The sequence below is a fragment of the Jaculus jaculus genome, chromosome 6 (genome assembly GCF_020740685.1).
Source record: "Jaculus jaculus isolate mJacJac1 chromosome 6, mJacJac1.mat.Y.cur, whole genome shotgun sequence".
NCBI classification, from domain to species: domain Eukaryota; kingdom Metazoa; phylum Chordata; class Mammalia; order Rodentia; family Dipodidae; genus Jaculus; species Jaculus jaculus.
Window position 1 is genome coordinate 14202591 of NC_059107.1, and position 16779 is coordinate 14219369.

General features: G+C 45.8%; 1 protein-coding gene across 2 annotated transcripts in view; it reads right to left on the bottom strand.

Moving 5' to 3' along the window:
• The window catches only part of Clint1 (clathrin interactor 1), a 65150-nt gene extending 53424 nt beyond the window's left edge, over positions 1 to 11726 (bottom strand). The window contains exon 1 of one of the 2 annotated variants that reach the window (XM_004657479.2): positions 11619 to 11726. In XM_004657479.2, coding sequence (XP_004657536.2) covers positions 11619 to 11659 — 41 coding nt within the window. In that variant the 5' untranslated portion in view covers positions 11660 to 11726. The remainder of the gene's footprint in view (positions 1 to 11618) is intronic. The other variant, XM_004657478.2, reaches the window with a different exon arrangement.
• Positions 11727 to 16779: the final 5053 nt, after the last annotated feature.

Sequence of the window (16779 nt, forward strand, 5' to 3'; positions counted from 1 at the left end):
GTGTGACAGCGACTCCAACCACTGCAAACGAACTCCAGACGTGTGTGCCCCTTTGTGCATCTGGCTAACATGGGTCCTGGGGAACTGAACCTGAGTCCTTTGGCTTTGCAGGCGAACACCTTAACCACTAAGCCATCCCTCCAGCCCACTAGAGGCTTATTAAACTGACCACAATGTAAAGATCATAGGATTAAATAGTAGTGGTTTCCAGCTCTTGGGAGGCAGAGGTAGGAGGATCTCCATGAGTGCAAAGCAAGCCTGGGACTACAGAGTTCCAGGTCAATTTGGGCTAGAGAGAGACCCTACCTTGGGGGAAAAAAAAAAAAAGTCTTGCTTGCAAAGCCTGTTTGTCTGGTTTCAATTCCCCAACAACTCACATACTGCTGGACACAGGAAGTGGTGCTAGCATCTGACGTCTGCTTGCGTTAGCGCACACACGTGTACAAAGAATTTTTTAAAATGTCGAAGCTGAAGATGTTAGTCACAATCACTAAAGCTACAGCCCACAATGCAGTTGCGAACGTCTTCACAGTAGCAGTGAAGTCTCTTTATCACCTTGGTTTCCCTTTCTTGGAGGGTCCTCTAACTTGACACACACCTACGATACTGCACAAGGGCACGGACAACCAAGGAGTAACAGTCTCACCAAATGTGGCTCTGAGTCTCAAGCACTACAAATTTCCCAAGTTATTTTCCACTTACAAACGTATTTTTATGATAGAGAAGTGAGACCATTTTTTTGTTTATGCAATTGATTTCTTATAGAAGATTAGTAACGACTATTAACTGTATGTCCTCAAGGCACATCACTGGGATTTAAATCTAGACTGTTTTCTGGCTGTGCTACCTGTGGAAAGTTCCCGGACTTCCCACACCCAGCTTCCTCATTAGAGAATTCAAGTACATAGGACAAAACAAGTAAGTGATCAGTAACCATTTGTTTTTACTATTAGAAATATCCCAATTTAAAGAAGATCCTCTATAACAAATATCAACTTACCAAACTTAACATATTCATTCAAAAAGATTTACCAAATGCCTCAGTGTCACATGCTGTTCTGTAGTTAGCAATAAAACAGCTGGACGACAATCAGACAGCTGCAGAGGACAGCGGGCACGAGGGCATGAAAACAAGCCACCGAATACCGGAGGCTTGATGAACACATAGTGAGAGGACCAGGGAAATGATGGGCAATGAGTCAAAGGTAGCAAACAGCCAGAATAGAGAGGATTCTGGGCAGACCTGACTCACTATGTAGTGCAGGCTAGCCAACTTGTGACCCTTCGGCCGCAAAAGCTCAATTAGTATAAAACTTCTAAGCTAGACACAGCAGGCTACCATGATTATTTAGGTGCTTAACTGCAACTAACAAGTAGTTTTATCCAAACAACCTTGTGTCATTTTTTTAACAATCAGGCATGGTGGTAAACACCTGTAATCCTAGTCATTCATGAAAAGCTGAGGCAGGAGGATGGCAACCACCAGCCTAAGATATATAAAGGCCCTGATCAAAAGCTAACAAACAAGGCTGGAGAGATGGCTGAGCAGTTAAGGCACTTGCCTGCAAAGCTGAAGGACCCAGATTGGATCCCCCAGTACCCACGTATGCCAGATACACAAGGTAGTGCATGTGTCTAGAATTCTTTTGCAGTGGCTGAAGACCCTAAAGCACCCACATTCTCTCTCTCTACCTGCCTCTCTCTCTTTTACTGTCTCTCTCAAATAAGTAAATAAATAAATAAACCAAAACAAATGGAAAATAAATAATGGATATCAGAAAAATCAATAGAAAAGCCAGTGTGCTTGTCTGTGTTAAGTTGTTAAGAATGTACGAAAACAGGGCTGGAGAGATGGCTTAATGGTTAAGTGCTTGCCTGTGAAGCCTAAGGACCCCAGTTTGAGGCTTGATTCCCCAGGACCCATGTTAGCCAGATGCACAAGGGGGTGCATGCATCTGGAGTTTGTTTGCAGTGGTCTGAGGCCCTGGTGCACCCATTCTCTCTCTCTCTGCCTCTTTCTCTGTCACTCTCAAATAAATAAATAATAAAAACAAAATTTAAAAAATAGAAAAAATAAAAAAGAATGTACGAAAACAAATGTCACAGAAACAAGAAACTGAACACACAATGCAGGTGAAGAGACAGCTACTTAGATAAGAACGGAAGGAAATACTACATGTACAAGTATGTGCATTTACCAAGTAAGGGGGGTGTTGTGTGAAAGTTATAAAAATTTGGTTTGGGGATGTACCTCAGTTGGAAGAGTGCCTGCCTAGCACACATGAATCCCTGGACTCCCTTCTCTGGTGGTACATGCCTTCAGCAGAGCACTTTGGGAGGTAGAGGGCAGAAGAATCAGAGCTCAGCTGGGCATGGTGGCATATGCCTTTAATCCCAGCACCTGGGAGGCAAAGGTAGGAGGATTGCCATGAGTTTGAGGCCAGCCTGAGATTACATAGTGAGTTCTGGGTCATCCTGGGCTGAGACCCTATGTGTGTGTGTGGCGCGGGGGATAAGAAGGGGAATAGAAACAAAAAGAAGGACGAGAGCTCACAGTCAATCTTGGCTACACAGGAAGTTTGAGGTCAGCCTTAGCTAAGACACTGTCTCAAAAAAAAGTTATAAAAATTAGTTCTATCAGAATCACATACAATATTTAAATATTTTTCTAGACTTACAAAACTAAAGAAAAACATTGTTAAAAGACATTCTAAAATAACTGGGAACCTGAAGTGAGCTACAAGACACACGCCTACTGGTATGCATGAACAAAAATCCCTATGTTTAGTACTTTAATAGTTTAATCCATCTACAAGTCCAGATAGCTATCTATATTCTGGCTCCAACCTGGGAATGTACTGTGCTCTTTTACCTGTATTTTACCTTTAAGCAAAGGGGCCCCAGTGAGGCAAAGGCTCTGTGGCAACTGGACAACTGGGAAGAAAAGCTGGCAGGCCCGCTCCGCACTGCGCTTCCACTCACCGAAAGAGCACCAGCTCAGCACCGCCTTGGCAGGGTTCTTTTTCTCCTGCAATACTGCCCAGTTTACGGATCAAGTGTCCGCTCCAGTTGTTGCATTCATAACAACGTTTTATGTTTTAGAAGAAATGTTTGTATTAGCAACATTTTTTAAATCTTAAAATATAAAACAAGCTAACGAAATACCATTAAGAACTGGCAGTGGAAACTGCAGTGCATCTTTCCAAAGACTATTCTGCAATGCACTTTACAATGTTGAAGTGAAGGCACCTAGGATTAGGTAAAAGTAGCACCTGTGCCCACGACTCAGGAGTGCAAATGGGCTCTGCTGTCTGTAGCGAAAGTGTTCACTGAGTTCAAGAGTTTCAGGAGAAAGTCGGGTGTGGTGGCTCATGCCTTTAATCCCAGCACTCGGGAGGCAGAGATAGAAGGATTGCCGTGAGTTCAAGGCCACCCTGAAACTCCATAGTGAATTCCAGGTCAGCCTGGGCTAGAGTGAGACCCTACCTCAAAAAACCAAAAAAAAAAAAAAAAAAAAAAATTTCAGGAGAACTGAATATTATGGCACACACCAGCACTCTGGGGGAAGAAGGAAGCTGAAGCAAGAGGATCTAGACTTAAGAGGCCAGCCTGGGCTACAAAGCAAGCTCCAGGTCAGCCTGGGCTATACAAGGAGACTCTTAAAAGGAAGGGTGCTGGCAAGCGCGCTGTACAAGCATGAGGGCCTGAGAAAGCACTGGAGCTCAATCCCCAGACCTACATAAACAGTTAGGTGTGGCCACACATGTCTGCTAACTTCCGTCCTGTGGGAGCAGACACTGGATAACTGCTGAAAAAACTGTCAGCTCCCGAATCAGCAACACTAAGACTCCATCTCAAGTAAGAACCGGCAGAAGGGTGATGGAGCCAGATGTTCCCCTCTGGTCACTAAAAGTGAGCACATCCCACCAGAGGGCAGTGCACGGGCACATGCATGTACATACACCACACACACACATATCACATGACACACCGGCACATGATTGTACACACACCACAGCACATGACACACCGGCACATGCATGTACACACACCACAGCACATGACACACCGGCACATGCATGTACATACACCACACACACACAGTACGTTACACAATGGCACACACATGTACATATACCACAGCATATTACACACTTAGAAACAGCAAGAAACATTGCAGGAAAGAATGTCCACTGAAAATAATGTGTTCATAGATTAAGACACAGTTCTCACATACCTGGAAACAGTGTTATCTTTTCTCTCAAACACTGAATTACTCTTGAAAGGGGAGGTAAAATAGGGCCTCATGGGCTGGAGAGATGGCTTAGTGGCTAACCCCAAGGTCCCAGGTTCCATTCCCCAGAATCCATGTAAGCCAGATGCACATGGTGGTCCATATGTCTCGAGTTTGTTTGCAGTGTCTAGAGACCTTGGCACACTCATTCTCTCTCACACACATAATTTTTTTTAAAAGGCCTTGTTGCTCAAGATGGCCTTGAACTCACTATGTGGCTAAGGATAATTTTGACCTTCTGGCCTGCCTGCCTCACCTCCCCAGGGCTGGGCTTACAGATGTGCACAACTAGGTGCCTGCTGTGTTGGAGATGGACCCAGGGCTGTGCGCATGCCTGGCAGGCACTGTACCAGCCGAGCAACATCCTCAGACCCACCTTTCCTTTGTCTCAAAGGAATTATTAAACATTGTAAACAAATAGGAAAATATAATACAAGACTATCATTAAATACACGATATATTAAATTACATAGATTATTAAATTCAACATCAAATACAGTAATTAGTTAGAGAGTAATATTCGATCCTCCAGTACCCATGTAGGCCAGATGCACCAGGTGGCCCATATGTTTGGAGCTCGTTTGTAGTGGTTAGAGTGATAGTGACATGCCCATTCATTCTCATTCTCTTCGTCAAATGAATAAATAAAATATTTTAAAAACTAATAAAGCCAGGCATGATGATGCACACCTTAATCCCAGCATTTGGGAGGCAGAAGTGGGAGGACTGCCATGAGTTCAAGGCCAGCCTGGGACTACAGAGTGAGAGCCATGTCAGCCTGAGCTAGACACCCTACCTTGAAAACAACAATTTTAAAAAGCCCCAAGCTGGGCGTGGTGGTGCACACCTTTAATCCTAGCGCTGGGGAGGCAGAGACAGAAGTTAAGGTAGGAGGATTGCTGTGAGTTCAAGGATACTCTAAGACTACATAGTGATACCAGGTCAGCCTGAGTTAGAGTGAGAGCCTACCTTGAAGGGGGAAAAAAAAGCCCCACAGGGCTGGAGATGGCTTAGCAGTTAAGCCTTTGAATCCTAAGGAACCAGGCTTGATGCCCCAGTACCCATATAAACCAGATGCACAAAGTAGCACATGCATCTGGAGTTCTTTTGCAGTGGCTAGAGGCCATGGTGCCCCATTCTCTCTCTCTCATAAATAAAATTTTAAAAAATATTTTTTTAAAAACCCACAAAAACTAATTCAAAGGCTGGGGAGATGGCTCAGTCATAAAGACGCTTGTGAAGCCTGCTGGTCTAGGCTTGATTCCTCAGTACCCATGTAAAGCCAGATGCACAAAATGGCACATGTGTTTAGGAGTTTGTCTGCAGTGGCAGGAGGCTGTGGCTCGGCCATGCTTTCATTTTCTCTCTCTGTTCCCTTCCTTACCCTCTCTCTTTCTCTCGAATAAATAAATATATTTAAAAAATAATGATGCAAAGACTCAACTGTGAAGCCATATAGTAAAAACAAGGAATATTAGTAAAGGGTTCTTTTTTAAAAATTTTTTTGTTTATTTTTATTTATTTGAGAGCAACAGACAGGCACAGAAAGAGGCAGAGAGAGAGATTGGGTGTGCCAGGACCTCCAGATGCATGTGCCCCCTTGTGCAGCTGGCTAACGTGGGTCCTGGGGAATTGAACCTTGAACCGGGGTCCTCAGGCTTCACAGGCAAGCGCTTAACAGCTAAGCCATCTCCCCAGCCCAAGCAAAGGGTTCTTAATGAAGAATAGTTAAGTACTTTTAGTGAACTCATTAGTAAACACATGAAAAACAACTTGTAAGCTGAAATTAAATGGCACAGGAAAATGTTGAGGCAGTTAAGTGCTTTAAAAAAAAAAAAGGGCCAGGTGTGGTGGCACACACCTTTAATCCCAGCATGTGGGAGGCAGAGGTAGGAGGACCACTGTGAGTTCGAGGCCACCCTGAGACTCCATAGTGAATTCCAGGTCAGCCTGAGCTAGAATGAGACCCTACCTCAAAAAATCTAAAAAAACAAGGACTCACGTTGGAGAGATGGCTTGGTGGTTACGGAGCTTTTCCCGCAACGCCTAAGGACCCAGGTTCAATTCCTCAGTACCCACATTCTCATGTGTCTGGAATTCGTTTACACTGGCTGGAGGCCCTGACACGCTAATTCTCTCTTTACCTCTTTCCCAAATAAATAAATAAATATGTTTTTTTTTTTTTAAAAAGAGTACTAAGTAAGTAAGACCTGCATAACAAGAAAAAAAATTATGACATCCAAATAGAAGAGTCTAGTTGGAAAGAATTAGGTATGTAGTGGAAAGGGAATTGGGCAGGGAAAAGCAAGGATGGTGGGAGAGGATTATAAGCATGCTGTCTATATGTATGGAAGATGTCAATAAAAAGTTTTAATTTTAATTTTATTTATTTGAGAAAGAAAAAGTGAAAGAGAAAGAGAGAATGGGCACACCAGGGCTTCTAGCCATTGCAAACGAACTCCAGACACATGTGCCACCTTGTGCATTTGGCTTACATGGGTACTGGGTAGCCAAACCTGGGTCCTTACACTTTGCAGGCAAATGCCTTAACCACTAAGCATCTCTCCAACCCAATAAAAAGTTTTTAAAAAGTGTTAAATATGAGCTGGAGGGATGGCTTAGCAGTTACGGTGTTTGCTGACAAAGCCAAAGGACCCAGATTCGATTTCCCAGGACCCATGTTAGCCAGATGCTCAAGGGGATGCATGTGTCTGGCATTCATTTGTAGTGTCTAGAAGCCCTGTTGCACCCATTCTCTCTTTCTCTGTCAAATAAATAAAAATAAAATATTTTTTAAAGTGTTAAATATACTAATTTAAACTTCAGAAAATCATCTTTCTTTGGAATTAAACTTTTTTGTTTGTTAGTGGAGGTAGGATCTCATTCTAGCCCAGGCTGACCTGGAACCTCATAGCAATCTTCCTTCCTCTGCCTCCAGAGTGCTGGGACTGAAGGCACGTGCCACCATGACTACAACTAGTTCAAAGCAACACTGTTTGGCGACGTTGTTTGGAGAAGATTAGAGAGCTGGCAATCATCTTGTGTCTTTCCTTGGTGGCCAGGAAGTGAGAGAGAGAGATTTACTGGTATGAGAAAGAACACAGGAAGGAGGGAACCGGAAGGGAAGCAGAAACCCCATCCTCCTCATAAGGAGCAGAATCGTAGTAGCAAAGCTCCCTTAAAGATATGTACTCTTTGCACTTTTCAAGAACTAAGCAAAATGTAATAAATGCATCATCAGTTGCAAACAGCTCAAGTTTCTCCCAGCATAGTCAGTTAAACTCAACAGCAGTTCCTATAGCTATTACATTAGCTAAATCTAAGAACCAAAATCCAGCTCCACGCAGCAAAGACAAGAGCTAGCCGGAGAGGCACTTTAATCTAGAGCAGATGTCTCAGGACACTGGCCAGGGTCATCTGAGCCACTACCATGGAAGGGCTGCAGATGAATCACATCGGCCCTGAAGGAAAGGGAAGGGCTGGTTGGGCTTACTCAGAAAGTGGTGCCTCCATCTACACCACCCCGCATCTTTGCTAAAGTACGGGTCTCTACATGGACACACTGTGTGGGACTAGAAAGAGAAATGTATCCAGCAAGTGTTACAGTTTCCAGTTCACCTCCTGCGAGTGCTAAGCTCCGCTCGGGTGCTGTTCCTTGCAGCTCGCTGCGGAGTGGGAGGAAGCCGGCACGCCATGCTACGACTGGCTTGTGCCCTCGCTGCTTCACCCAGTTCAGAATGTTCTGCGCTCTGGACCCATTCACCACCACCACCAAGAGGGGCAGCAAATGGGGACCAGCCCCTCCACCGCTGCCACAAACAGTCTGAGAGCAGCTCCACAGGTACACTGTGAAAGCGCCTTTTCCTTTCAAAGAATCACTGGGTAGGCACATATATACATACAAAAAGTCCCAGTTTTCCTGAGACACTGGCTGTATTTATTGCTTAAAACACTTAAATATAACAATAGTATCTTTTTTCCTAGTTTATTTTCCCAGCATTAGGGGTTGAACCTGAGCCTTGCATTCATACTAGGCAAGCACTCTACCAACTCTGGTTACCATTTCTGTTTTTTTCTTTGTATTTTTGAGACAGTCTTATTTAGACCTGGCTGGACTCAAACTAGCTGAAGATGCCCTTGAACTCCTCATGCTCCTGTCTCCATCTCCCAAGTGCTGGGATTACGAGTGTGTGCCACCATGCCAGGCTTTAATGAAAATTAGCTTTAATTTTTGCAGTGCTGGGGACTGAAACCAGGGTCGTGTGCATGCTATACAGGCATTCTACCAGTGAGCTATAGATCCCCAGCCCCTAATCACTATTATTTAAAAAAAAAAAAAAAAAAAAAAAGAGCAGCCCTCCTTTACTGCCTTCTAAAACTTATCTGCAGCCAGGTGAGGTGGCACATGTCTTTAATCCCAGCACCCAGGAGGCAGAGGTAGGAGGACTGCTGTGAATTCGGGGCTACCCTGAGACTACATAATAAATTTCAGGTCAGCTCTTCAGTTCTGGGCTAGAGCAAAATCCCACCTAGGAAAAAAAAAGGGGGGGGAGGGGCCTGGAGAGATGGCTTAGTGGTTAAGGTACTTACTGTACACATAAGGAGCCGAAAGCCTGGAGACATGTAATTCTGCCTCAAGTCATACATACAGCCGGTTCATAAGGTCGTGTCTTCTCCAAACCCTCTCCCCAGCCGTCTATCAAATCACTCTGTCAACACAGCTAGCGGAGCGGCCCTCAGTCGCTTCATCACTCCATCACTGGCCCATTACCTCATCATTTTATCCAGCAGCCATCCTCTGGGCTGTTTCACCTCCAGGATGGCATTTTTAATATTTATTTGAGAAAACAGGGAAAGAGAAAGAGAGAAAGAGAAAGAGAGAGGGAGAGAGCAAGAGAGCGAGAATATGAGTGCGCCAGGGCCTCCAGCCACTGCAAACGAACTCCAGATGAATGCGCCCCTTGTGCACCTGGCTTACGTGAGTCCTGGAGAGTCGAACTGGTGTACTTTGGCTTTGCAGGCAAACGCCTTAACCGCTAAGCCCCCAGGATGGCATTTTTAGTGCATAGTACAAAGAGTCACGGTGTTGTAGCACATGCTCTTAAGATGCTTATGTTCGGGAGGAAGTACCTTTTCTCTTCCTGCCAGAGCAAAATGAAAACTGAATCCCGAGTCCTCAGTACAACCACCTCACATTCTAGTCTCAATAAGACAGATACCTCCTTAAGCCTGAAAAGGCCCTGGTGAACACTTTCTCAGATGTTCTTCATAACCTGGTTTGAGTCTATCATCTAAGATGAGAAGTGAAAAGAAAACCAGAAGTCATTTTTCCACTGTCAGTTCACCCACTAGACGAGTTAGTAACTATTTACACAGCACATTTAAGGTGAAGATTTGCAGCATGGTGATAATGACAAATATGAAATGAACTACCAAAGCAGGAGTCATTTCTGTGTGCTGAAAAACATGAAGCCTCTTCAAAAGTACCACAAATGAGGTCCTCTTAAAAAAGTGTTTCTAATGGCTTGCTTTTCTTATCTTTTGCTTATAAAGAGGTCGTTTTCTAGAGATGTCTCACTTTTAAACCTATTTAAGTTAGCTGGCTGTGGTGGTTATGCCTTTAATCCCAGCACTTGGGAGAGAGGTAGGAAATTTACCCTGAGTTCAAGAGCACCCTGAGACTACATAGTGAATTCCAGGTCAACCTGGGCAAGAGTGAGGCTCAAACAACAAAACAAAACAAAAAACTAAGTTGGTATTCTACTCCTTATCAAAATAATAAACAGCCAATGAACACAGATTAGTAATGGAATCATTATTTCTCTTTGATGGCAAACAAAACCAAGAGTTTATAAGCAGGAGAACAGCCCCACATAAGTAACCTAAGGGTTTCAATGGTCAAGTGAATAACAGGAAAATTATGAAAGCGTATCTTCTTAAGCATGAAGCTTCTCCATAAGGTCTGTCTCAATTCCAATGCAGAACACTGCTATCACTCAGAAGTGTATGGATATACATATATATGAAGCCCTCGGTCCTATCAACATCCTAAGCTAAATGTAATTACTTTCTTTCTACGCCAAAGAAAACTGAAGTATTGCAAAGTCAAGCAACTTGCCTAAGAAGGTGATCTAGCTTGAACCTCACTCTGCAGGGTCTGAAACTTCAGGTGGTCTGCTGCCCACCTGCTTGGTAGCAAAGCAAATTTGAAAATACAGCCAAACTCTATCTATGTCAGGCTTACCCAAGCCACCATAAGTTGTTTTGTTTCCCAGGATGAAGGAAAAGTTTGACATCCACACTTCCTGGTTTTAGATTAGGTGGGTGACACAAAGTGCATTGTATTTCTTACCACACTTAATTGCATAATCAGTCAAACCCAAAAGGAAGCGGACTGGTTAAAATTTTAAACTTTTGTTTCCTGCTGGCATTTTAGATCTTATATTTCTCATAAGCTCAACTAAGGTGTTAGCGTTTTTCCTAGTGTCTTGAGACATGAAATGTACTTCAATATTAAAAGGAGCCAACTCTTTGTCATTTTACCTGTCAAGAAAGTTAAAAGTAGGTCAACTGGATATAAACCTGGGTTATTTGTCTTTAGGAGGGAAAAATTTAAAAAAGCTAAACTAAAAACGAATGGAATAAGCGGTCCACCCTAAACAAGTGCGGTGGCAAAGTTAGAGGAAGCGAATCACAACAAGTTCTCCGGGTCACCTTACTTTCGCTAGTGTCAGCAACCCAAAAAGGGTGAGTCCTTTCTTGGGCAACCTCTACCTGACCACAATGGACACTTGTTACACCTACCACCCAGTCCGTCCCACACTTCAGGTCCATCAGGAATCGGGAGTCCGGCAAGGGTAGAAGACATTCCCCTGGCCAGGCCTCTGGTCCTTCTCCCAACACACCCGAGGAGCACAGCGAGCCATCGCGCGTCCCCTACCCTGAACCTTCCCGGTGCCCAGGGGGCCGGGCTGGGGGGGGGGGGTCAGCGCGCAGGGCAGGAGGGGAGGGGGCGTCTTGCTCGGGCCAGAGACCCGCACGCAGGGCCCGGGGCAGGGCCGTGGGGGGACGTCCCGGGAGGAGGACGTGAGCGTGCTCGGAGCCAGGAGGGCTCGGGCCCCATCCACGTCGCCCACCGAGGGAGAGACCAGGGCCCGGCCGGCAGCGAGCCGGGGCCGCCATGATGAGGCTGCGGGCCCGGGGACGGGGGTGGCGGAGGGGGCGTGACGCGTACGACCCACGCAGGCCGGGCGTCCGTCCCCCACGACCCCGCGTGGGCCTCGGCCAAACGGTCCCCGCACCCCAGTCCGCGGCCGATACTCACGCTTTGTCCACCAGCTCCCGCACCTTCCACATGTTCAACATGGTGCCCGCGCCGCGCCGCCCGCCCGCTCGCCGCTGCCGCTCCGCACGGACCCCGGGACGCCTCCGCGCCGGGGCAAGTCCAGGCCCGGGTCGTCGCCGTTGCCGTCGCCGTCGCCGCCGCTGCAGCCGTCGCCGAGATCTCCCCCTCCTCGCTCGGCTCCTGCCCTAGACACAGCCGCCGCGCCGCGCCGCCGGTGACACGTCGAGACGCGGCGGCAGAAGCGCTACGTGGAGCGGAAGTACCTGACTTTCCGCCCGCTGCGCACGCGCGCGCGCGCGGCACGCCGGGACTTGTAGTTTTCACGTCCTGACGCTACAGAGTCCGACACATCGCGTGCGCGTGTGTGGACCACAGGGTGTTTAAGCATCCTCCAGGACGCTCGAGTCGCGCTTAAAGTTTCACAACCACAGGTGTAAGATCCAGCCATACTATTAATTTTTAAAAATATTTTTATATTTATTTGTTTGACAGAAAAAGAGGGAGAGTGAGAGAATGGGCACGCCAGGGCCTCCAGCCACTGTAAACGAACTCCAGACACGTGCGCCCCCTTGTGTGTCTGGCTTCCATGGGTCCTGGGGAATCGAACATGGGTGCTTAGGCTTCGCAGACGGGTGCCTAAACTGCTAAGCCATCTCTCCAGCCCCAGCCATGTTCTTTCCCAACATAAATTCTGGTGTTAGTAATGATTTTGTAGAGTATGATTGGCATATGTAGTCTTCATTTTAGCTTCCAAATGTCCAGATATATTTACAACTCTGGCCTTAAGTGTCCACGCCTGTAGAATGATGAAATTTTATTCTAAATCTTTTCTCACTAATTCTCTGATACAATGATTTTATTATTATTATTAAAGGAGGGGAGTTAAAGGAGGCCCAGGCTGACCTTGTACTCATCTGTGAACCACTTACCTCAGCCTCCCATGTGCTGCTACTAAAGGCTTGTGCCACCTAGTGTGGCCTTTGATTTTTTGTTGTTGTTACTGTTTATTTATTTAGTTGACAGCAACAGACAAAGAGAAAGAGGCAGAGAGAGAGAGAGAGGGAAAGAAAGAGGGAGAGAGAGAATGGGCACACCAGGGTCACCAGCTACTGCAAACGAACTCCAGACACGTGCCCCCCCCCTTGTGCATCTGGCTAACCTGGGTCCTGGGGAATCGAGCCTTGAACCAGGGTCCTTAGGCTTCACAGGCAAGTACTTAACCACTAAGCCATATTTCCAGCCCTTCCTTTGATTTTTATGCTCTCACTAGATACTGTAGTAAAAAAGCTTCAGAATCTCAATTCACAGCTAATGGAAAACTAGAAAGACATACTGCACATGCATGTGCACACACATACATGTGTACATTTCATGTGTGGCTCATATAAGAGCTTGGTAGGATGAGTTCTGAAAGCATAAGACCATGTTGTTTCCAGGGTTTTGTTGCAATACTTGGCACTGATGCTTTTTCAGTTATTTCTTTTTGTCAATGCTTATGTTCATTGAAGTGCTTAAATTTTAGTTAGTTTGTTTTTTTTCCCAGTCTGCAACCATTCTTCGAGCGTCTTCAGTATGGTATGCATGGGGACTGCAAACTGGGGCCCAGTTCTCTTGGAGCTTAGAGGTCGTTGGAAGAACATAATCAAACACTTCATTTTGGATAGCATGAGCTTGTCAGAAACAAGAACATAATGTTATGGACAGTGATGTCAGAGGTAAATAACATTAGGAAATCTTTGGGGCTCTTTGAGGAGAATGCATTTATAAAGGCTAATGCTGGAATGATAAGGGACTGGCTGTGAGCAGAGACCTACAAGAAGAGAATTGCTGGGGAAGGGAAGAGATGAACAGTGAGTCATAAAGAAGTGAAGCGGATAGCGGCTAGTCACGAAGGACCCCTCGCTCCTGTTCCCGTTGCAGTTAGTTATTGGACGCAGCTTTGACCGGGGGTGTTCAGTGAGGCCCTGAGAGAAGCAGGCTGGAGGAGCTGAAAGAGAGGCACCAAAAGCAGAAAGCAAGACAAAGCTGGCTCAGAGATTTGCCAAGATTGGGTTGCTTAGAAGCACACAATGGAGTTGGCACGGAGGGTGGAGATGGAGGGTAAAGAGGTGCAGAAATAGGTGGAGTAATGGGGCTTTCAAAAAAGTGTAGGTTTCCTGTTGAAACCACTACCCAGCCCAAAGTTCAAAGGATGGAATATAGCCAAAGGAGATAAGAGGAACTGCTTTGCATAAATGAGAACTCAGCAAGTTAACTTTCAACCTAGCCCGTCCAGAGTACACCTGCAGAACGGGCTTGGGACAAAACAGTCACCTTCCCTGCTCAGGTCCCGGATGCTTGTTCCCACCAGTACACCCAGCTTCTCCAGAGTTATCCTCAAAGCACGATGTTACTGTCTCATTTTCTCAACCCAATACACAACTTTGTATGTACCTGCACTGAATCCAGAACTGTTGCCTGTGGCATTTTCATGGTGTGCCAAGGCCATCTAGAATGTAACACTAAGGTTCTTCCTTTCATTCCAGAGAGCCCTCAAGAGATGCAGAAAAACCAGTCCCCAGAGTTTGTTAAAAAGTTATTAAGATCGGGTGTGGTGGTGCACACCTTTAATGTCCCAGCACTCAGGAGGCAGAGGTAGGAGGATCACTGTGAGTTCGAGGCCACCATGAGACTATATAGTGAATTCCAGGTCAACCTGGGCTAGAGTGAAACCCTATCTCGAAAAACCAAAAAACAAAAAGTCGTCTCCCAAAACTAACCATTTATATGTCAACAAAGTGCTCAATTTTTACCTTTTTATCTTGCAAGTTTGAGAGCAGTTTCTATAGTAACTTCTTTATGGCAAGTTTAAATATGTCCATGGTTGAAAAATAAATGAGAAAACCTCCCACCCACCCCTCTTCAAGAAAACATATTTGTCACTAAATGAGCTGACACTTTTAGTAAACCTAATCTAACACATGCTTGGAAAGAAAACACACTCAGCTCTGTTAATTACATGTCAGGAACAGCTGTAGACCATAGACAGTGAGTGCTTCTCTCCTGTACTTGGCTCCCTGATGGGAGAAGTTTAATTCATGGTACACAGGTGTGGTAGCCATGAGAAGGAATCATCTGGACTTCCACTTAAGAGGATGGGTGACAGCTGGGCGTGGTGACTCATACCTGTAATCCTAGCACCTGCGAGACAGAAGCAAGATTGTCACACAAGGTTGGGTCTAGCTTAGCCTGCAGAATTAAGACCCTATCTCAGCCAGGGGTGGTGGCGCATGCCTTTAATCCCAGCACATGGGAGGCAGAGGTAGGAGAATTGCTATGAGTTGGAAAGTAGCCTGGAACTACTTTCAGGATAGCCTGGGCTAGAGCAAGACCCTATCTTAAAAAACCGAGGGGAAAAAATTGGATGGACAAGACCCTATCTCAAAAAAAAAAAAAAAAAAAAAAAGAGTTCCAGTTTCGAGGAGCGTCGTTGGCTGACACCGTCTAATAGCCTACCTGCCAAGGCCATGTTCAAGGTGTGCTGGATCTGGTCTCCTCATCCTGGGCAGTTGTTGCCCTGGGCTGCCTGGACTTCCTCTGAGGTGTTACAACTCAAAACTCTGTAATTCACCTTTTTGTTTTGTTTTTGAGGTAGGGTCTCATTCTAGCCCAGAGTGACCTGGAATTCACTATGTAGTCTCAGGGTGGCCTTGAATTCACAGCAATTCTCCCACCTCTGCCTCCCAAGTGCTGGAATTAAAGGTGTGTCCCACTAAGCCTGGCCTATTCATTTTTTTTTTCTCCTCCTCTCCTTCTCAGGTTTCAGGACTTCCTGGTAGATGGAGGCTCTAGCCTGATCTTACTTTCTCCTTTTTCACATATGGGCTCCCCCCAATACCCTGCACCTCTATTTCTTTTTCTTTTATTTTCAAGATAATTTTATATTTATTTATTTTAATTACTTTACAGGAATACTAAGTATGGATACATCATGTCCTGGTACCATCCTTTCCCTCAGTGGGGTTGCAAGTTTTCCCTGTGGGGTTATGCGTTGTGAGAGCAGCACTCAGTTACTGGGCGGAGGGAGGAGGCACGCGATGCCTCTGGGCATGAGGTCTCAACCTGTAGCTTTTACAATCTTTCCGTCCCCTCTTCTGCAAAATTCCCTGAGCCATGGTGAGCTCTTAGGAGCCTCTGGATCACTGCTTTGGTAGGTGATGAGTATCCTCAGCGTCTGTCTCCTTCACCCTGGCACTGCTTGTCAGGTTCACCACGGAAGCAGCACTCTTGCTCGTTTCTCCAGTTCCTCTGTGGTTTCAGCTGGGGCTTGGCTGAAGCGCAAGGGGTAGTTTATCGCCTCTGGTCTCACTACGTTCTGAAAAAGAAAAGCAGATTTTCCAACAGAGAGTGAAGGTAGCAGAGGTTAAATGGGATAAGCGTTATTAAGTTAGGGAGAATTTGGTGGATGTAGTCCTTCTTTTAGCCCAAGATTAGTGGGAACTTGACATTGGAGAGTATAATCTTTGTCTCCATAGGTTTCTGACCTGGTTCCCAGTTCCAGATATGGGTTCCTTTCTGCTGAGCAGATCTCTTAGCCAATCAGAAAGCCACTGGTTACCCACCACAGCTGTGTGCCATCATTACACTGGTGTGTACATGTCATCAGGGTGTTTGCTTCTGGGTAGCTGAGACCCCTGGTTGCTCAGACAGTTATTGGTCACTTTCCTCCACTACTTATGCAGTGCTTTCTAGCACTGGACTTCTGGATTCCAGTGAGGTCTCTCCATGTCCCGTGCGGACAACGTATGGTGTCTTTAGCATTTGGGGCTTACCATTTACCTCAGGCGAGTAATCAGGTGCTTTGACAGAAGCCTGTCTACACCTCTCTTTTTTTAAAATGTATTTTATTTATATATATTGATTTATTTGCAAGAGAGAGAGAGAAATAGGCAGGTGGGGGGAGGGAGAGAGAGAATGGGTGCGCCAGGGCATCCAGCCACTGTAAATGAACTCCAGATGCGTGCACCCTCTTGTGCATCTGGCTTACGTGGGTCCTGGGGAATTGAATCAGGGTCCTTTGGCTTTGCATGCAAGTGCCTTAACCACTAAGCCAGCTCTCCAGATCCCTACACCTCTCTTTTTATCTTGGCTTCAGTGTCTG